Here is a 23,333-nt window from a genome sequence, read left to right on the forward strand (position 1 = left end):
ATAAAAAGATTATCGGAAAAACTTAAAACGATAGGAAATAAATTCCACATTTTAACAACAAATATCTTGAGATCTAATTTATCTAAAACTAAGCCTTACAATGAACGAGAAAGAACAAAGAATTGTATTTATAAAATATCTTGTGAATGCGAACATTTTTATTTAGGTGAAATAGGAAGACCATTCAACGTTAGATTAAGTGAACATCAATTTTATATTAAAAATACAGAATTTGATTGATCTCAAAAATGTTAACACGCATGGGAAAATGAACATAGAGTTCAGTGGAAAAATTCAAGTATAGTTCTGCAAGAAACAGATGGTAAAAAGAAAAAAATCAAAAAGCGGCTCTAATTATGTTAAATGAATCCAATTGCGTCGCAAATTCCTCGGCAAAATGCAATAGGATCTGTTTACCCATATTAAAAGAGGAAATCAATAGAAAGAAAATACATATCAAATATTGGCAATATCATTGTAAAGTCATTTACTTTAAAATGTATAATACAGGGGTCGGCATAAGTCAGGCAACAAATTTGCAATAAGAGAAAAAATGCAGCGTCAAAATGAATTTAGTCAAAGAAAGAAAAGGGATTCGAAAAAGGGTTACTGTAAGTGTTAAAATTGATGCTCATCTTGATCAATGCATTTACTGCAACGGAGAGGCAGGTTCGGTGAAGCACGTCAAGCTGTCATCGAATATTTTCAAATTTTTTATCAATTACAGTTCGGAGGTCGGGTAGGTTGCGTGGGCCTCTTGCATAAACGCGGACCTTGAGAAGACACCACAGGAAGAAATCACAGGGTGCCAGGTTACATGACCGTGCGGGTCACTCAACGATTCCTCGTCTGCCGATCCATTCTCCAAAATGAACATTAAGGTACTCCCGCACACATGCCGGACGGACATAAATGAGTGCTGGATCGTTGTCTATTTTCCCACATAAATCTTCATTGAAAATCATCTTCAAAACATTGCCTGACATACCGACCCACGTATATCTCTAAAATGTTAATATGGAATGAGGTAATCAAAATTAGATTATTTTGTTTCTTTTTACCAAGCAACAAAAACAAAAGTTGTTTAGTTTATTAATGTTTTATATTTTTGAAGTGGAAATCGAAACGTCAAATAAACTTTTAAAGTAAAATTGTGGCTTATTCCCAATAAAAATAGTAAACTGAACAACCCAATATTCTGTTAATTATATTTAGAAGGTCCTCACTGCAGTGAGTCATTACTAAGCCATTCGTTTTATCTTTTCTTCTGTGGTTCATAAGCTTCCTTGGTTTTACTGAACTCAATCTTGTTTTCTGAACGCTCTTTGATGTATTTTTTATTATTTTTCGGTTTTTCTCAATATCTTCTTCTCTACTTGGTGTCCACTTTATTTATTCTTTCACTATACTAGATATTTTGTTTAAGATATTCTGCCGTCCTAACATGAAAGGTCCTATCTGCAAAATTTAGGTTTTGAGAAAATCCAGTTTTTGTTTCTTTTCATTGTATAGCGCTTGGTAATTTAAGAAACTTTTTATGTTTTATTTTATATATTATGTCGGAGAATAGAATTTAGTTGCTGGTTATAATTTTGATTTATTCTTTCCAGGTTAGTCGATTTTTGATTATATTGTCACTTAGGACAATTTAACTTAGTGTATATGAAGTACGTTTTTTTGCATTACTTACTGAAATTGTCCTAAATCAAACTGAAATTCCAATGAACTGAACACTTTTAATTTTATTATAATAAGTTTTACACTTAATATACAATTTACATCGTAATATATGTAACATAAATTATATGTATCGACAAAAATAATAAAATAATACAAATAATCATTTTCTTCCTTAAAAGCATGTTTGTTAACCGGCAAATCTTCTCAAAATTATATCTCAAATTATATCTAAATTATCTTTTCAAAATACGATTTTGAGGAATGTGCGCTTTTAATTTGGATAGAAGATCTTTTTCTATCTAAAGTTACACCGCGACATGTATTACGAATCTGGGTACTCGTTAGTCTACCCTTAACGTATCTCATTATAAAAATATCTTTTAAATCGATAAAATTGTTTTCAAATTCTGTTTTGTAATAATTTCTTCTTTTTAAATGAAGACAAAATATATCTTTTAAGTAAACGCTAGAAATCAGCTTGTGTAACTTATATTTGGAGGTACAGTCAGTGAAGTTAAAAAGTAGCATTTTTATTAAATTAACTTAATGAATTGGCTTGTTTTACCGTTTCGAAAAAATCGTCAAAATCGTATACTTTTTTTTCTTTTTGGGGGCAAGCTCAACTTGGCGATGAAATGAATCTGCTGCCATAAAAGTATGACCTGGCTCAAAAAATTTGATTATTATATTTTCTACAGCAATGATTCTATCATTGTCTTTTTCATAGCCAAATGTCGCCAAAAGGAATATCTTTTCACGCTTTTCATTGTACAAATACACACCTCTTTGGCTTTCTTTGATGTTAGATAGTATTTGTAGGAATACACTCTTGGTAATGTTTGATTCTGAGATGTACTTCTTTTTTTCTCAAAATATTTTACGCAGCTCAAAAAAAACTGTTTTTGGTATTCTTTTTCAATAGCCAGTATTGTGTGTTAATGTCTTTTTGCCTAGTATACGAAATTTTTTCAGCGCAATTGAATTTGAATTTACGTGACTTTTTAACTTTATAAGCTCTTATGTAACTCTCTCTTTTTCGTTTCTTTCTTTCGACAAATGGCTCTTCAATTTGTTTTCTTTTTCTTATTTTCCCAGTTTTTGTATACAGTTTACTCTTAGCTTTATCAACTGTGTTGTTTATAATTATTGTGAGCTGTAAAATGAATATCTCAAATTAAATCCTGAACGAAGTTAAATTCGTTTTCTTCTGGTTATATAATATATCGGATATTTATTGGACGGCCCAGGTATATAATCTGGAGCATTCTCTATTTTGGCTAAATACCATAAGTTTACATCTATCAATGTTCCGGCTAAGTAACGCTACATTGCTACTACCAATGAATATAGACGCATATGCGTCTATTTTTTTGCTACTACTACAAACACTAATTACAATCAGTTATTGCTTATACATAAGGTAACATTATTAAACTTACCTTTCATCCACTTCTCATAATATATTTACTTAAAATACAAAAAACATGAGCGTACACCCAATGTGTGATAATAACAAATACCTTTTATAATTAATTATTTCAAGTTATGTTACAAACATGCTTTTGTCGTACTACGCAAAATTGTCCTAACTGATGCCGTTCAGTATAAAATGCTACCTTAAACAGTCTTAACTGCATTTCTAAAGTTAAAACGGACAATTTTTCTTAGCATATGTGAGATAGGACAATTTATGTTAGTAAACATTGCTTTTTAGTCAGTTAGGACAAACCATTTAGGTATATAATAAGGCACTTAAGACGCTTATAGGACAATTTTATTTTGTACATACATAGATAATATGTTTACGCATGCCATGAGCCAATAAAGTCATTTTACCAAATTTTGCAGATAGGACTTTTCATGTTAGGACGGCAGTATTATTTGTCATCTTTTCTCTATCAATAGTATTTGTGCTTTTTCACCTTTGTAACCTTTTCTAATCTGTCTAATTTTTCCTACCAAACTATTATGATCTGTCGGTACATTTGAATTTGAATAGGTTTTTACATCTATTACTGTATCTTTTATATATATATATATATATATATATATATATATATATATATATATATATATATATATATATATATATATATATATTACAGTGCTAGTCAAAAGTCCGTTCCCCCCTTGTATCTTTTGAACGGTTATACTTATAACAGTGAAATTTTGAGGGAGGTAATAAACAGACATAGGCTTCATGACTAGTCATAACAAGTGACGTAATAGTGACAGATGACGTTACAGCGCCAATGTGAAAGATAATTTTAAATAGGACCTTATGGCAAGTGATACCTCGTTTGAAAGGTATTGAAAATACCTATTCAACCATGGTAATTTTATTTGAGTTTAAGCTCATTTTGATGGATAAATTAAATAAATACTAAAATTGTAGTTTCGTAGTTAATTAATAAATATTAAAAGCTCCGCCTCTGGTTGTTTGTCAAAAAGTTGACGTTTTTCAATTCTCTTTATTTTTACGTCAGCGTCAACTTTTTTGACAATCAACCAGAGGCGAACGTTAGAATATTTATTAATTAAATGCGAAACTACATTCAACCATACTAATTTTGTTTGGATTTAATTATGGCCTTTGATTATTCGTCAAAAAGTTGACGTTTGTCAATTCTCTATTATTTGTTTTTAGTTTGAAAAAGCGTTTATAGCTCAATATTTAGTTTCTGTTTCTGCTTAGTTTAGTCAATTTTCTAGTTATTTTTAGTTTGCAAACGCGTTTATACCTGAATATTTAGTTTCTGTTTGTGCTTAGTTTAGTCAATTCAAGTTTCGTCAAGTTGTTTTTAGTTAGTTGTTCTTAGTTAATATTTAGTTTAATTATTGTTTAACAAGACGTTTAAATTTTTACAAAGGCATAATGGTAAGTACTGTAGCCGACAAAGTAGCAGATGTGTTAAAATTTTTTGAATGTGGAAATACTTTCCATGCAGCGGAACGTCTTTTTAATGAGAGGTACCCCGATCGCCTTACATCGAGAGCTTATTTGAGGAGGCTTCTGCGGAAGTTTAAACAAACAGGTAGTGTTCAAGATGTCAAACGATCTGGTCGAACAACAATTAGTGATGACAAAAAAATTGTCATAATTTCAAAAATGGTAGTAAACTCTACTTCTTCTACAGCCTAAGTTGCATCTATCTCTGGAATCAGTCAAAAGACAGTACACCGAGTGTTGACTGAAAACAAATTTCATCCATACAATTAAAAAATTGTGCACCAACTTTCAGATGATGACCGAAGACTAGAATGCTGTGAAAATATGTCTAATAAAATAATTAACCAACAGCCCGATTACATAAAAACAATTTGTTTTAGTGACGAAAGTACTTTGTCTCTCAATGGAAATGTTAACACACACAATGTGAGGTATTGGAATGATACAAATCCTCACGTCTTTCGTGAAACTTAATTTCCAGAAAAAATAAATGTTTGGGCAGGTATTTTGGGAAACCACATAGTTGGGCCTGTTTTTCTCAATACCAACTTAAGCGGTGAAGTGTATCTGGAGTTGTTACAAAATGCAATTTAATCTTAATACTTAAAATTCTGGAGGATAATCCAGATGAATTCGGTAACTTGGAAATAACGTTTTAACAAGAAGGTGCTCCTGCACACCATTATGGCGCAGTAAGACGTTACCTAGATGGGGAATATCGTATTAGATGGATTGGACGACGAGGTATGATAGAATGGCCAGCTCGGTCACCGGATCTCACACCATTAGATTTTTTCTGTGGGGATACTTGAAATCTAAAGTTTATGCTACAGCACCCGACAATATTGACATTTTAAAACAACGAATTGTTGAAGAATGTAGGGCAATTTCCCCCGACACATTTGAACGAGTACAGCAAGAGTGTAGCAATAGGATGCATTACTGTCAGGAAGTAGATGGAGCACATTTTGAGCACTTTATTTATCAAAATAAAAACTAAAAAAAATTATTATAACTAAATAGGCATATTCAATACCTTTCAAATGAGGTCTCACTTGCCATAAGGTCCCATTTAAAATTATCTGTCACAGTAGCGCTGTGACGTCATCTGTCACTATTACGTCACCCGTGATGACTAGTTGAGAAGCCTACGTCTGTTTATTACCTCCCTCCAAATTTCTGTTATATTTTATATGTGTGTTATTAATGTTGAGTGTCATAGGTTTATATAAATAATCTCAACGACTAGTAAGTTGCACTGACAATTTGTGATATATTGTAAATATTTACACATTCTTCTAATTACAGTGTCTTGAAGAAGGGATAAAACAATTCCGAAAGCTAGACCAAAAGTCAAAAGAGTGTTTCTGTAACATCCCGGCCAAATCTTCTGACTGCAGCCCTAATAAACTGTGTTGTTTGTTTATATCGACAGTCAATAATATCTAGTATTGCTTGTGTATATATATATATATATATATATATATATATATATATATATATATATATATATATATATATATATATATATATATATATATATATATATATATATATATTGAAATTCAAATATGGTTGTGCAAATTAATCGATACATTCGTATTTCTGTAACCCGAGCGTTATGGTCGATAAGATGAAACAGACGCAACTCGAAAGTGGACCAATGCATACATATTCATTTCGTATTGTTCGTGGTTTCGTAAAATAGTGTAAACAATGGTAACTTCAAATAATGATAAGACCATACCTAGTTTTACCTTAACCTATACATTGTTTTGATTGTTTATTGCAATCATTTAAAATTTGATTATTGTTTGCACCTATGAGTTAAAGTTCATTTATCTCACCAGGGCTATTGAAGGAAATATATTAGATATTAATTTAATTATTATTAATTATCTCGTAATGGATCATTGCTTGTTTAATTCGTCACAGTATGTTATGGACCGATCGTTCAGGTGTATCTGCTGGTGATCTCCAGGTATATAGGGGACACTTCGGGAGTTTAAAAATTAAATTTTACACGAATTAGCTAATGTTAATTCTATATATAATGACTGATTCTATTTAGAAACATCCTATATCTTTATCTTCCATATGCGTGAGAACTGGTCGTAGTCAGGGGACTTCATGCTTGGTTGTGGTTGATAATTTTGTTAGATAAATAAGATTCTGTAGAACCTAAAAACGGCTCTATTACAGGTATCACCCGACTTAAGTTTTCTTTAATCTTCTCCTGGTATGCTAGAGTATCCATTTCCTATTTACACTTCCAGTTATTTGGAAACTAAAACCAAATCTAAGCCACAAACATATAAAAGTTATACATAAATGATCTTTCAAGTTTTAGTGGGGATCAGTCTACTAAAATATCCTTTTATAGTAAATATTTTTATTAATACAATAAAAATTTATTCACTTACATCTATTTTAATTAATTAGGTACATTTTAATCATAATTCTGTCTAATTCTATCTAAAAATTAGAAAAGATACCCACCTTCCCGAACATGGAAATTTCTCATAGAAAAAGACATTTAATAAACGCAATACGGCATTTATGAAATTTCTTTTGTAAAGATATTCCCAAACAAATCTTAAATAATAATATATGTACATATCTCCATAACAAATAAATAAATAAATAAATAAATACTTAAAAAAACTAATATAAAAATATAATTATCTAGGAAAGCGTATACATATTTTATTTAGTTTATGGTTTTTCTTGACTTTTTAAATTACTTTTAGTTTTATTATGTAAGTCTTAAAGTATTGCAAACATATTGGTACCTAATACCGATGTGAATAAAAAACTAGCACAACAGAATGTAAATAGCTGGATCCGTAATAAAATCAAAAGTGATAGATATAAGTGCTAAATAATGAACTTACAAGCACAAAAATGTGCATTATAAGTGTAATAATGTCAATATTTTCTTGAATAACTTATAAGCTTTCTATTTACCGTTGTTAAATAACTATTGTTACAACTTATGTTATTTGTATATCTTATGACTCTATTTCCATTGCCTTTCTATTCGATTACGTTGATGTCCGAGGTAACGGTAAATTTTTACTTCGTTAAATTTTTACTCTAAAGTAAAATTATAACGTTAAATGATCACTCTAAAGTAAAATTTTAACCTTAAATTTTTACTCGGTTTGTTAAAATTTTACTCTCTTGTCCGGTATAAGTACCACATTGAAAAAGTTGATATAACCTATGTTAAAAAAAGATATTTAAGTACTTGTTTAGTTCCTCCTATGACTTGTGAAAATGACTAATAGTGGATCAATTAGAGAACAATTTTTTGGAGTGGGATGTGTTGCATTTAAAATATAAGTTACTTAAAAATTTAGGTAAAGTTTGTTTAGCAGTAAATGGTTGACTTCAATTAGTACTGACTCTAAACATCCTGTGTTAACCGATAATAGTATAAAGGCTCGGTTTCAGGTAAAATTTAAATATGTTTCCTGGTAAAATTTGTCAATCTTCATTTCTTAATGTTGATTCAATTGCGTACAATCCAAACTCATAATAATTTTATTAATACAGATAAGGCTTATATTGACGAAACGGTACAGATAAGAGGGTTTTTCGAATTCGATGGTAGTGCGCGACGGGTTTGCTAATCACCTTTTAAGTGGTTTTCAGGTATTTATATAATAAGTTTATGGAAATGAACACCAACCAGTATTTAAATACAGAGTTGTTGTGTTAAAATTTGTTTGTCTTTATGTATCACGGGAAGTGTTAAGTAGTATTACTCATTTTAATTTTATTCATTACGTTTTCTATCATTATGTGGCGTCCGTGGGATAATAATAATGGGGCTTCTTCTAGTGTTCCGGTAAAGAAGAAATATTTATCTGTAGATGCAAAGCAAATTGTAAAAACTATATAAAGTACTGTACTTAAAAGAGGACTTGACACAACTTCCGCTACGAGTGAAATATGCGATTTGACGAAAATACCTCTGACCACAGTAAAAAGAATTACATCAACTCCCATAGAAACAAGAAAAAACGTAAAGATTCCAGTTCCACGAAATGTATGGACGAAGCCGATAACGACTTGATACGTCGAAGAGTCTATACCATGTACGAAGAGCAACACATACCTATATTAAGAGCTCTGAAGCAACGGCTCAATGTTGACGAAACCCAAATAAGCTGTAGCCTCACCAGCTTATGGAAAATTTTGAAAAGTATGGGCTTTCGATATCGTATAATTGACAAAAGAGAAGTAATTATGGAATCTTATAGCTTACAAAAATGGCGTTATGAGTATATAACTTCGATAAGAAAATTCCGTTCTATCGTCCGATAATTAACCTCGACGGGACATGGTTTGACACACATTCAACGCGACCTAAAGGATTTGTCGATTCCTCCGGTAAATGTAAGACAAAAGCTCCGTCAAATAAAGGGAAAAGAATAACGATTTTAGATGCTGAAGCAGAAAATGGTTGGGTTCCAAATGCCCTATGGCTTTCTGCAAAGAATCTTAAAGACTCCTGCGCCGACTACCATGAAAATACAACAACAGAATGTTTGGAGGAATGGTTCAAAAATAATCTTATGCCAAACATTCCTCAGAATAGCGTGATAGTAATGGATAATGCAAGCTATCACAGTCGCCAACTAAGTAAGGCTCCAAACTCGAATAATACTAAATTGGAAATTCAAAATTACATGGAGACGAATGATATGTATTTTGAAGAATGTTATACCAAACAAGAGCTTTTAGAAGTTTTAAAGGTATTTTCAATAAACAAAGTTTATGTTTGTGATACATTGGCAGAGGAAATGAGACACACAGTGTTGCGGCTTCCACCCTATTATTGTATGTTTAATCCCATCGAACATATATGGCATGAATTGAAGTCTAACGTGAGGTCACAAAATGTTTCTCCAACGATAAGTAGCACTCTTGTAGAGTTAATAAGAAAATGTGTCAATCATATTCTTCCAAGTAGTTGGAGAAATGCAGTCCGACACGTTATAAGTTAAGAAAATTCATATGTTAGTAGATATAAAAGAAACCTGTGATCAGTATTTATTAAAACTCAATGTTAAGAAAACTAAACATGATAGTAAACAAAATTATATACAGGATGACGGTATAAAAGTCGAAGATGCTGTACTGGACAGAGTAGAGAAACTCATATATCTCGGAAGTAATATCAGTGAGAGTTGAGATCCAACCGTAGAAATTAAAACCCGAAAAGAACAAGCCCGAGCTGCTTTTGTAAAATGAGGAACGTACTTTGCAGCCACGATCTTAGGATTGACCTTCGCGTTAGAATGACATATTGCATATCTTTCCAGTGCTACTGGATGGACCGAAAGCATGGATTCTAAGTGAAGCTATGCTTATATGCTTTGAGATGTGGATATACAGACGAATACTAAGAATAAGCTAGGTCGACGGAGTTAGAAATGAGGAGGTCCCTAGACGGTTGAACCAAACAACAGAACTGGTCAATATAATAAAGAGACACAAGCTGGAATATTTTGGTCATATTACGAGGCACCCTGAAAAATATGAACTTTTGCATCTGAAAAATATGAACTTCCCTATTCAGGGAAAGATCCAGGTAAACGTAGTCCTGGAAGAACAAGAACACCATGGCTGGAAAAATCTAAGACAATGAATGGTACGGAAAATCGAATACATGATTATTGAGGGCTGCTTTCAATGAAATCACGATAGTGAATATGGTAGCTAAGATGATATCCAATTTTAAAATATCTCAAACACTCTGTTCACTCTCCAAAGTACTTCGTAATTTCTTATTGTTTCTGTCCATGATATTTTCAAAATGTGACGGTAGCTCTATATCTCAAAAGGTTTCTTTTTGTTATATTATTCTTAAAGGTCAATGTCTCACAACCATACAAAACTCTAAAAAACACATAGCAGTGTAAATGCCGGTTGCAAAAGAACTTTCTCATTTAGTTAAAGACAGAACGTGAAGTTTCTATTCTACTTCTTATTTCCTTATTTTGACAACAACAGTTACTAGTTATTCAAGTTCCCAAATATTTATAGGATGTTATTTTTTAAATAACTGTTTCACCAACAAATCAGATCTTGTTTATTACCATAAATTTGACTTTCCTTAAATTTATTTTAAGACCGCAATTGTTAAATAATGGGAAGAAGATCTTTGGACTAAAGTGGTAGAGAATAATAATATATACAATGTTTATCTGCTATACTTGAGTATAAAAGGGTTTCTAATTTAGTATGTAAAAATGAATACTGCGAAATATACTGAATGAAATACATCATAAAATTGTTCTTTCATGAATTAGATTAACACGTTCAATGCGGACGACATACATTTATGTTATTGAGTGCCTTAACCGACATATTGTTAGCATGTATGCAAGCTATTTTGTTGATCTGGGTTTGTGATCGTAACATGCTTAACTATCTAAATTTAGTAGTAGGTCAGTTTGAATGCAAAATATCTGAAATACTAGCTTAGAAACCAGGTCCATAGTGAATTAAAACACCAAAAATAAATAAAATATTACTAAAGAAATAAAAAAATATTAGACAGTAACAATAAAAAACAGGATTATGAATAGAGTGATACGTCGTAGAAAGCTAGTGAAAAGGAAAGTCCCGTTGACGATTTAGATAAAATATTACATTCTGTTGTCTTATATATAATTACTTTTAGATACTTATTAAGACTGATGCAAAACTGGAACATCTCTATATTGTAAAGCAAAAGTAAAAGGTAAGATTATGGAACGATAATTACGCTATGACATTTTGTCTTAAAAAACAACTTAAAAAAATGTATGACTACTTGTACCACTTCTACAACCAACACGATAGAAATTGAAATTTGACAGGAAAGTAATAGAGCAAACAATGGATTTTAATTATGTGGGGATAAATATATCTAGCTCAAACAACACGGAACATTAAGATGTCAAGCTAATAAAGGAGCAGACTGCCCAAACGAGATAATATGGAGAAATAAAGACATAAGACGTCTCATTATGGTGTAGACTGCAGGAATAAACCTGAAAAAAGTAAAATAAAACGAATGATAAAAATACCAGAAATGAAAATAATAAGAAGAATAACCGGCAAAACTTTATATGATAGGGAAAGAAGTGAAAACAGAGGAAGGCAAATCCGGTTCATACATACCAAAAAGATAAAAATAAAAATAAAAATAAAATAGAACGAAGTGGAGCGTAAAATGAATAAAAGAAAAAGAGAATGGAATGGCTCACAATGAAATAGTACAAATATTTCGAGAAAAATCGCCAATAGGGCGAAGAAGTATTAGGCGACTTAAAAATCGTTGGTGTGACAATATAGAAGATACCGAATATTAAACACTTCGCCTATTAAGAAAAAGAAAGAAGGAGAACAGACACATTACGAAGACAGGAAAGATCTACCACATGATGTAACTTAAGCAACTCAGAAGAAAGGAAAAACTACAGCTATATAACATAACGGTTGGTAGGTGTGTGGAAATAAAAGAAATGTTTACTATCTGTCGACTTAATTTAAAAACGAATAAAAGAGGAGATGGTATATCTTATAAAATCGGTATGTATATTCCTCAAATACTACGATATAATTCTTAATATTAGCAGGCGAGGACAGCCTGCTATTGCAAACGTGGTAGAGACCCCTTTCGGAACAAAAAAATCTTTAACACGATCATTGTATTAACTGTTTGGAAATATAGAGTTTTGTGTTTGAGAATGTTTTGTAAATACTTTTATGGAGTTTAAAACGATTTTTGTCGATACTTGTTCAGTTTGTTTTTATGTAACACTAAATGTATTTCAATTAGAATGTTTTTTTTTTGAAAATATTTGGGAACTGATGGCATAAATGTGATTAATTAAAAAATTGGCGATCCTGTTACTAAAATGATAATTTTTAAATGCTAAGAAACATTTAGTGACTGTCTAATATGAGTTTGATTAGTAAATGTATTGGATCGATAATTCGCACTGAATGTGCTAAAGCTATCTAATCGTTTTAATATCAAATTAAAGATACTTAATCTTAGTCAAATTATTCATTTGTTACACCTAAGTAATACTTTAAATAGGTCCTGATATTCAATGAATGCAGTATCCAATTTTAAAACATTATCTTATAACGTGGTGCCGCAATTAAATACGAAACGAAACAGTGGCGTGCAAACTACGGATCCAGTACATTTAACACGCTCTTTAAGTCTTTCTTACTTTCATTGAGGCAAGATCGAATAAACAAAACCTTTACCAAAAACATTTATCATTGTGTTGTAGCTCTTCCTGTGTATCCAGATCCAGAATCGGAGAATCTTCTATCTCTTACGAGTTGATCAATATTTTTACCGTCAGTGCTAGCTCCAATAAGAGCTGTGTGTAGTTTAGTAGCTAACCAACACATAACAAAAGCTGACAAAAACAACAAAGCTCCTAAAATGGCAGCTACAATTAAGAAAGTACTACAGCTGCCTTCTATACTTTGCGATTTGTGGTAAAATTCTCCGGGCATTAGCACTGTGTATTCTAGATTACCCTTGATTTTGGTAAATTGCGTTGCGTTGTGATCATGTGACATGCCGTCTACTGGACTTATTATTTCAACAATCTCGGCACTTCTTTTCTTTCTTCCGTGTCCAGATGGTTCAAAGAGATCCAGACAAAAATCTGGTTGACAGTCGATCGGTTCCATGCAAGCTTTTATTTGAGAATGTATCCAGAGTGTGGAGCGTTCTTTCATAGTGCTGAGGAGGAAAGCTTCAAAGTCTAAGAAAACCTCATTCGGTCGTTCTCTGTAGCGGGCTGGTTGGTGAGGAATAATAGAGGAGAAGTCCCTATTTCTGCACCTGAAAAGAAAGATAATTATTCAAAACTTGAAAATACGGAACATAGAACAAATATTATCAAGAATAAAATTTTTTAGCCGTGTCAAACCGAAGAAATTAGAATGAATGGACATAGGAAAACCACAAAAAGTGCTACCCGTCCTAAAAATATTATAGAAAATATTAATTTGTCTAATATTCTCTCCAAGGATGTGAACATCCCTGGTTAAACAAGGACATTGTTACGTTGTTAATTTTATATTTCAGATTATATACAGATAACGACAGTGTTACATAGGAACATAGGAATTAAGATTTATTGCAATCCCATCTTTAGAGTATATTTATTATAATGCTCTAAAACTATTTGTTGGTTATTTTTTAGCCTTAATAGCAATACAAATAAATAAGTAAGTAAATAAGTAATATGCTTTATTGTCACTGAAAATTGTAAATATTTTATGGACAAAGCTTATAACAATAAGACAAGAAAGAAGAAAAAAATCAGAATAAGAATCGTTTGTACTTTTAAATAAAAAAACAATAAAATTGTTCCAAACTTAAACATAAAAAATACTACCTAATTAAGAACCTACAAACTTCGTAAAATGTACCTAACAAAAAATAAAATTAGGAAAGCAGATTAATGAATTAAGGGCTCAAATATTCCACCTCCTTGTGCTAAACAGTAAACAAATCTGTCATACAGATTTCTCCTATATTTTAAAGTAGGGCTGGTGTAATGCTTGCAGAGAAATGAAGTATTTTTGCCCTTAATTCGACTAGGTTTGTGACCCTTTCAAACTGATGTCTATAAATATTTTCTTTGAGAAAACCCCAAAAAAAGAAATCGTTAGGCGCTAAGTCACAGGATCTAGCGGGCCATTTAATTGTACCACGTGCACTTTTTCTAATTTTATTAATTATTTGTTTATTCTTTCAGAACTTCGTTTGAAATTTTTAAGGTCAATGTGACAATTACGACAAGTCGTACCTACTGTGAAATGAATATAGAGGTGGAAACGTGTAACACAGCGATTGCCATTGTGTTGTATGGTCAATAAAACAATGTCGTGATCTTTATAATCTGATATAGTCTAGATTTTGTACTTGAAACGATTATAATGTATTTTCAATAAATATTATTTTTTAAAAAAGTTTATTTGTTTGTCGAAAGTTCATATATGCACGTAGGATATAAAAGATTATAAATATTATTTAAGTTTCTTATACAATTTTATTTATCTTTTGCGCCGCTGCATACTAATATGAACACATGACGCTCGAGACGAAAGGAAAAACTTTTAATTAACAAATAAAGTTGTGAACAAATTTTTAAGTACTTATAGGTATAGGGAGAAGAAATTAAGTACCGATAATAAAAAGAAAACGGCATACGGCATGCGATACAGGTAGTTGATACTCAGGGTTGAATGTGAACACTTGCATGGATAGTGTGGAATAATTATTATAAGACGTAAAGAAATGCCACGTATAGGCGAACGGTTTACCCCTAAAAGACGCTTAGAAACGAAATATACCGACTATTATTTTTTTTGCATTTATACTGCACCAAATCTTTTTTATTCGATTCTATATATTTTTTTGGTCCAATTTTTTGTTGAAAAAGAAAATGTAATTAGTGATTTTTTAATTTTTTTGTTCTAAAAAACTACTAAATGAATTACATTTCTACAAAAAGCTTTATAATATTTAATCCTTCATTAAGTGATTTCTATCTTGCTAAAAACATAGTTTTAAATTTAAAGAAATATTTCTAAGCGCCAGCCCCTGTATCGCCGCAACTGCACACGCTTATCGTATAACGCGATAGATTGCTCGAAATGCATATTCGAAATATTTGGTTTCTGTTTTCAGCAAGATATAAACCATTTATTCTAGACAAAATATTCTTACTTATAGTTGAAAGTTTAGAGATTATAAGGCTTTTTATAAAATTGCAATTCATTTAGTAGTTTTGTAGAAAAAAAAATTCAAAAATCACTAATTGGCATTTTTTTTAACAAAAAATTGCAAATAACTCAAAAAGGAAGTATTTTTCGTAAAATTGCCAAGATAGAAAAAGTATTTATTTCGATGAGATACGCCTAAAAAAATTTTCTATGTTGAAGAATATTTTTTATATTGTGTTCAGAAGAATTATACCCCTGTAATTTTTACATTCCAAGAAATCTCCCTTTTTGTACAGTGGACGTATGATTCGAGTGCACCATTGTAAAAATTTTGGTAAGTTAGGTAATTTATACAATGATACAAATTTCAACACAACTTCGTTAGACCACTCCATAGTAAAATTAGCACTACACTGACCGTACCAGACCCTAGCCGAGTAGGATGGGTAGGAGGGGTAAGTACCAGCTTCTAACCTTCCTTTGAACAGTGTTGATTTTACGACAAACGACGGGACAGCACGCGCCCACCGTAAATAGACAGTTTTGCCCCATCCCAGACATCGTAAACCACAAATATTGACGGTAAAAATGGTATTTCACGTTGAGTTGGTACCCATCTTTAGATTTTGTCTTTTTCTGTTACGTATTTTCTATTTCTTTTCGCCGATGAAGAACTCCGCTCCACGTTCTATCAGATCCCGGCTTTAATCTTCTTTAGGTGCTACCTCCTCAGTGGAGGTTGGCAATGCCCTCTGCAAATTATTTATTTTAGGCTGTTATAATTAGTTCTTGAAGTTGGAATGTTTCATTCTTTGATGTCACTTATTAAAATAATTTTTCGTCTGGCGACATATGGATGAGGAGTAGGATCTAAGTTAGATACACGTGACTATACAAGAGGTTTTATATGTCCATGAGTATTCTCTTGAATTATAGACTTGAGTAATAGTTCAAGATAAGATCTTGAAGACGATAATGTGTTCGTTTTTGACATTGTCTAGTTTAGAAACATCGTGAATCCTTTCAAAAGATTTCTTAACTTAAATTGCTTTCTACGTAAAGTGTCTATCGGAATTTCGGTTCTTGTCGTAGTAAACATCCTAATCCTAATTTTACTACCATCGGGTCTTCTTCTTTCAGTGCCTATTCGTTCCGAATATTGGCAATCATTCTGGCTATAATTCTGGCTACCATCGGGTAGCATTCTTCAAACTGATAGAGTGATGTAACTATCGTAGGCGTTAAAAAAGCTGATTGTAATTCTTAGCTTTCCAGTTATAACCGTTTCCGCAACATTTCTGGTTTAGTTGTAACAAATAATAAATCGAGAGACTACTTTTACATAGAAATGTCTAACTGCATACATTGAAATGTTCACCTAAGGTATGCTCGTCTATTAGGAGCCTAGTTCATCTAAGGAATTACACCAATAGCGATATTGGTTTCTACAGCAATTAATTTCCTTTAAAAACTTATAAAAATAGTAATCTAGATCTTCTTACAATAGTCTGTACAATTCTGAAACAGACTAAACACTTTACAATTCACACTTTTTAAATTATTGTTGTAAAAATGTATTGATAACTTTGCATGAAAAGGAAAAGTTATTACTTGGTTTCTTTATTTCAATTTGAGCTGAAAATAATGAAAAATTTTGAATGAGAAATATGTTATTTGTAAACGAGCAATATCCTTAATTGTTGACGAGCAGTATATTATTTATATATTTTTGTATTATTTCGTCCGTGAAATAAATGCTTAATCTACGTTCCTTAAATAATTTAAGGTTTAGTTGAATAAGAACTAGGTTACTGTTACGTATACATAAATACTTAATTACAAAAAATCGTGAAGCAAGTAGTATAATAGTTACGCATGCCGGCTCTTCCTCAGATTATTTAAATAGTCGTTTGAGAGATTCACGATATGCTAACTGTTTTGTCGCTGGAGTAAAAGAAAATATGTCGTCGACTCAGAGAGCGTAATAGTGGATGAATTTATTTGAAGTCATTTGAATAATGTTATGTACGGGTATATTATTTCTCTAAGTAGATTGCAAAGTATCTTCTTTACAAACAATAGGATGCGGGTTTCTTTATACCTTTTATTATTACCTACGACGTTATGTCATCAGCACCAGAGGCGCCCTAATGCATACCTTCATAATTTATATACATACATATATATATATACATACATATATATATATATATATATATATATATATATATATATATATATATATATATATATATATATATATATATATCTTCTTCTTTAGCAATTATCATTATTTTCTATTTTGGGCTAGCCGGTCTCCATCTAGACACGCCATAGACCATGTCATGTATATATCATATTCATGTAACTGTATGCGGTAAGGATGCAGTCTATGTTTACGAAGGATTTTTGCCGCCGAAGTTTGACTAATGTCATGTTGACGTGAAATTTCACGAGTGCTGGTGTGAGGATCTTCAGTAGTAGCTATCGGTACATCAGAGATCTTTTTTTCACTTAGAAGAGTTTTGGTTTTCTCATTTTTTTCATATACAACTGACCCCGTACGAACAAAACGATCCATTAATTTTTCAAAAGCTTTTGCGTTTGGTTTCCTCCGTTCAGGATATCGCTCCTGATATATTCTGGATGCAAGTAAGCAGTTTTTCGAACTTTCTCTTACTACCCAGATCATATCTGTTAACTCTTCTACAGAAAAATTCGTTTTTAACAATAAAGGCAAGCCACACAGCCCGATTAAAAAGGTAATATTATGAAAACTGTCATTTTGAAAGCCTACCGTTTTCGGTTTAATAATATGAAAACTGTAAATTTACCTACTGTTTTACCTTTGTAACTGACACAACAAAATTAATTTTTAAAAAAAGAGTTTAGGTATAGGGAATGCTATATAAAAATAAAAAAGTATTATAAATACAATATTTTAAAAGAATAACATATAGGGTGATCCATTTAAAAAAATTAAGAAAATCGAAAAAAAATTTGTTTTGTAGTTCACCCCGTATACAAATTCTTGTCAATGATTGCAATTAAACTTAATTTTAAAAACTACAATAAATTGTTTACTTTATTTTAAAAAATAAATAATTGTGTATGCATTGCTTCTTTATATACATGGTGTTGATTTCGTAGGGATTTCGAAATAAAAATAGTCATAACTTATTAAATACACTATATTGTAATGCAAAACTTAATACTATAAGAACAAGAATTATGATAAGAATACAAATTTGAAAATATATACAGGGTGTCTTATTAAAAAAATTGTATGTTTGCTATACCACATAGTTACATAGTTATTAATCACCCCGTAGAATTCCACATATTTTCCAAGCGTGAAGAATATCATTGCCTATATTTTTTTTAAATAGGTTTTTTGGATATTCTATACCATAATCGACCGATGTCGCACTAAAGACTCACCCTGTATATATATATATATATTATATACATATATATATATATATATATTATATATATATATATATATATATATATATATATATATATATATATATATATATATATATGTATATATAGGTATATATCTATTGTAACTCTCAAGGATACTGGTGGAAGGATTATCGGTCACGATTTGGAGAAGAAAAACAAAAGGTTCTTGTTACTTCATCCTTGATTGATGACGTGATTTTTGGGATTCTATTGGTTCTATTTAATTTTGAGAGAAAATACATGTTTCCATTTAAAAATAAATGGATGGCGCCATTACGACGCGATGTCATAGTGACATCATCAGAGTTGCTATAAAAGCAGTACCAAATTTAAAAATCGACCTGTCGACCTGGATAATATGTCATATTTTTAAAATATTGGGGCTTGGTCCTTTTCAAATGAACACAGTGTATATTCTAGAAAATACTTTAGGACAAAAGTCCGTACTTTTGTATAGTGCAGAAGTGTGGATGCTAAAAATATCGATCATGAACAAAATTGAAGCATTGTGTTCATAAACGAATGCTGAAGATACCTTGGACAGCAAGGAAAACTAATAAAGAAGTATTAAGGAGCGTCAACAGAGACAGAGAACTGCTAAAGACTGTTAAACATCAAAAAATGTCTTATCTGGGACATATAGTAAGGGGAAGTCGATATAAAATATTACAACTGATCCTTAAAGGCAAAATAGAGGGCCGTAGAGGTGTAGTAAGGAAACGAGTTTCTTGGTTGAGGAACATCGAGAATGGACTCGGATATCAAATGCGGGGCAATTATTCCAAATTGCAAAAGATCGAGAAGCCTTGGCAATGGTGATCGCCAACGTCGGATAATTCTGATATGGCACGCGAAGAAGGAGACGTGTCTCCTAGTGGCGGAATACGGATAAAAATATACTTTATTTTAGTTGCATTGGTAATGCGTTGGCTAAATCGTACTAGGCTAGAAAATATTTTTAGGCTATAACAACAATAAAAAAACCATCTAGAACATAACAAAAAATAAGATTGAAATGCCTTCCACTATCAATTAGGAGATATAGTTAGAGACATTCCAACAGAGGAAAGAGTCATAATACGAGATGGTTCAATAATGAACATGTGAGTAAATCAAAAATTGATATGAAACTATACATGGAGGACTAGACTTTTGAATTAGAAATGATGCTGAGGATGATATGTTGGTTCAATTAGTGCACTATATATGGCGATTGTTATTAACATGTTCTTTCAAAAGAAAAAAATCAACTTATCACTTACAAAAGTGGTCAAAATCGTTCTGTAATAGACTATTGTATAAGGAAAGAAGATATCTTCTTCTTCAAGTGCCATCTCCGCGGCGGAGGTCGGCAATCATCATAGCTATTCGAACTTTTGAGACGGCTGCTCTGAAAAGTTCATTTGATGTACATCCGTACCACTCTCTCAGGTTGCGCAGCCATGACATTATACGCCTCCCTATGCTTCTCTTTCCTTGGATCTTTCCCTGCATGATCAGTTGGAGCAAGGTGTATTTCTCTCCACATGTAATATGTCCGAGATATTCCAATTTTTTTGTTTTTATTGAATTTAAAATTTCCATTTCTTTGTTCATCCTTCTCAGAACCTCTTTGTTTGTGACGTGTTCTGTCCATGATATTTTCAGAATTCTTCTGTACACCCACAGCTCAAATGATTCCAGTTTTTTCATTGATGTAGCATTCAAGGTCCAAGATTCCATTCCATAAAATAAGGTCGAAAAAACATAGCACCTCGCCAACCTAACTCTTAGTTCCAGTTTTAAATCCCTGGTACATAGAACTCTTCTCATTTTGTTGAAATTTGCTCTAGCCTTTTCTATTCTTATTTTTATCTCCTGATTGTAATCATTTGTGGAGTTAATCATTGTTCCCAGGTATGCATATTTGTCCACTTGTTCGACGTTGGTTTCGTTTATTAGAAGACTCTCGTTATTTCTTTGAGTTTTCGATATTCTTATAAATTTCGTCTTCTTGACATTCATTGTTAGACCATACTCTTTTCCATACTCTGCTATTCTGGTCACCAGTCTCTGAAGATCTTCAATGTTTTCGGCTAAAATCACAGTGTCGTCCGCATATCTAATGTTTGGCGACAATACGCATCCCTGTCTTACTCCACATCTAATTTCAATTTCTTCTGACAGCTGTTCGTTAACACGTACTTTTGCTCGCTGTTTATAGTATAAATTTGATATGATCCTGAGGTCGTTGTAGTCAATCTTCTTTGATTTCAGGACATTCATTAAATGTTCATGTCGTACTTTATCGAATGCTTTATTATAGTCAATAAAACATGCGTATATATCTTGATTGACGTCCAGGCATCTTTGTATTAGTATATTAAGTGAAAAAAGAGCTTCACGTGTTCCTAGGCCTTTGCGGAAACCAAATTGTGTATTATTAACGTCTATGTCCAGTTTGTAATATATTCGGTTATGGATGACTTTAAGTAGTAACTTTAGCGTATGAGACATTAAGCTAATGGTGCGGTAATCGCTGCATTCTCTTGCGTTTTTCTTTTTAGGGAGACAAATAAAAATAGATGTCAACCACTCTTTGGGTAATACGCCTGAACTATAAATTTGGTTCAAAAGTGTCACTAAAACATCAATGTGCTCCTCATCTAGAATTTTTAGGATTTCTATAGGAAGCATATCAGGTCCAGGGCTTTTCCCGCTCTTTATTGTTTTTAATGCGTGCAATATTTCTTCTTTTGTAATATATGGACCTATTTCTTCTGACGTAAGTTCTATGTGCTCCAGATCTCCTCTTTCATCATCGAACAATTCATCGATATATTCTGCCCATCTTTGTATTTTCTCCTCCGTATGTGTTATAGCAGTACCGTGTCTATCCAGAATTGCACAAGTGGGATTTTGTTTTCTTAGTCCTGCCAGTTCTTTGACTTTCTTGTGTAGGTTAAACAGATCATATTTATTTTGAAGGTCTTCGATCTCTTTGCATTGCTCTTCAAAGTATTTTTCTTTTGCCTGCTTTATCGTCTTTCTAATCTCGTGGTTTATCTCTCTGTATTTATTGTTATCCTTGTTTTTAAATTGTCTCCGTTGTTCCATCATATTGAGTATCTCGTCATTCATCCATTCCTCTTTTCTCCTTGAGGAAGTCTTTAATATTTCTTAACAGGGTTCCAGTAGATAATCTTTTAGTCGATTCCAGTACTCGTCAATATCGTTGGTGTTTGTGTTCAATTTGTTGCAGTTCACATGCAGTTCATGTTGGAGGCATTCTTTTACTTTAGGTTCTTTAAGTTTTCTTGTGTCTATTGTAGGGATTTTTTGATGTCTTTTAATATTTTTAAGGGTGAGTGTAATTTTGGCTATAAGTGGATTGTGATCTGAGGCCACGTCTGATCCAGGATATGCTTTCACGGCTTTAACAGCATTACGGTATCTTTCATTGATCATAATGTAGTCTATCTGGTTCCTGACTACTTTCTCCGATGTATCTGCGGGCGATCGCCATTCTGTTTGGTAACATAAAAAATGTGTTTGTAATAATAAAGTTCTGCTCTTGACAGAATTGTAACAGATGGTCTCCTCTCTCGTTTCGATTTCCCAGACCATAGTTTCCTATACACTTTCCGCTTTGTCCCTTTCCAATCTTTGCATTGAGATCACCTAGGACTATCGTGATTTCTCTTGTTTTCGTTATTCAAAGTGCCTCTTCGATATCTCGATAAAATAATTCTACTTCTTCTTCGTCGGCATTCGCCGTAGGAGCATAAACTTGTATCAAATTCAGTTTGGCATGAGATGTCACTAACTTCAGTACCATTACTCTTTCTGAGATAGGGAAATAGCATTCCACCGCTCTATTAGATTTTTTATTAACTATTACTGCCACGCCGTGTCTGTGTTGGTTATTCTCGCTACCGGAATAATATATTGTGACTTCGTCTGTTGAAAAACAACCTGAGTTGGGCCACCTAGCTTCACTGATACCCAGTACATCGATATTCAACCTGTTCATTTCTTGAATAACATTGTGCATTTTACCAGGCTGAAACATGCTCTGAACATTCCATGTTCCTATTCTAGTGTTGGACAGTCTTATTTTTTCATCTGCGTTCTTTTGACAAGGAATTCGCTGATTAACGACCTGAGAGTCCTTGTCTTCTTCTTCCCTGCCGGATCTTGGCTTCCGAGGGCCATGATCAGTAACGCCGTTATTAGTTTCTAAAACCATGATGATTTTACTAGGGATATCCATGGGGATCTTTAATGTAGTGGTTTCCCCTTGCCTTCTACATCCTTATGCTGTTGACCAGTATATTGGTTCCTCCATCTTCGAGATCGATTTCTCAACCCCAGGACAAAAGGGTGCCCTACCACCTACCAATTCTTCTGCCCAGAGCCGTTAATTAGTAAGTGTGAGATTGCTTATACCGGCAATCGGTCGGTGAAATTTTCACCATATCTGGCTACC

The 23,333-nt window shown here is 32.2% G+C and overlaps 1 protein-coding gene across 1 annotated transcript in view; it reads right to left on the reverse strand.

Annotated features, from left to right (window-relative positions):
- Nucleotides 1–7,016: 7,016 nt before the first annotated feature.
- Nucleotides 7,017–23,333, reverse strand: part of LOC140437084 (uncharacterized) — a 161,767-nt gene continuing 145,450 nt past the window's right edge. Inside the window, exon 6 of the mRNA XM_072526390.1 lies at nucleotides 7,017–13,502. Within this exon, the coding sequence (XP_072382491.1) occupies nucleotides 12,923–13,502 (580 nt within the window). The 3' untranslated portion in view covers nucleotides 7,017–12,922. The remainder of the gene's footprint in view (nucleotides 13,503–23,333) is intronic.

Source organism: Diabrotica undecimpunctata, chromosome 3, assembly GCF_040954645.1.
Source record: "Diabrotica undecimpunctata isolate CICGRU chromosome 3, icDiaUnde3, whole genome shotgun sequence".
Lineage (NCBI taxonomy): Eukaryota > Metazoa > Arthropoda > Insecta > Coleoptera > Chrysomelidae > Diabrotica > Diabrotica undecimpunctata.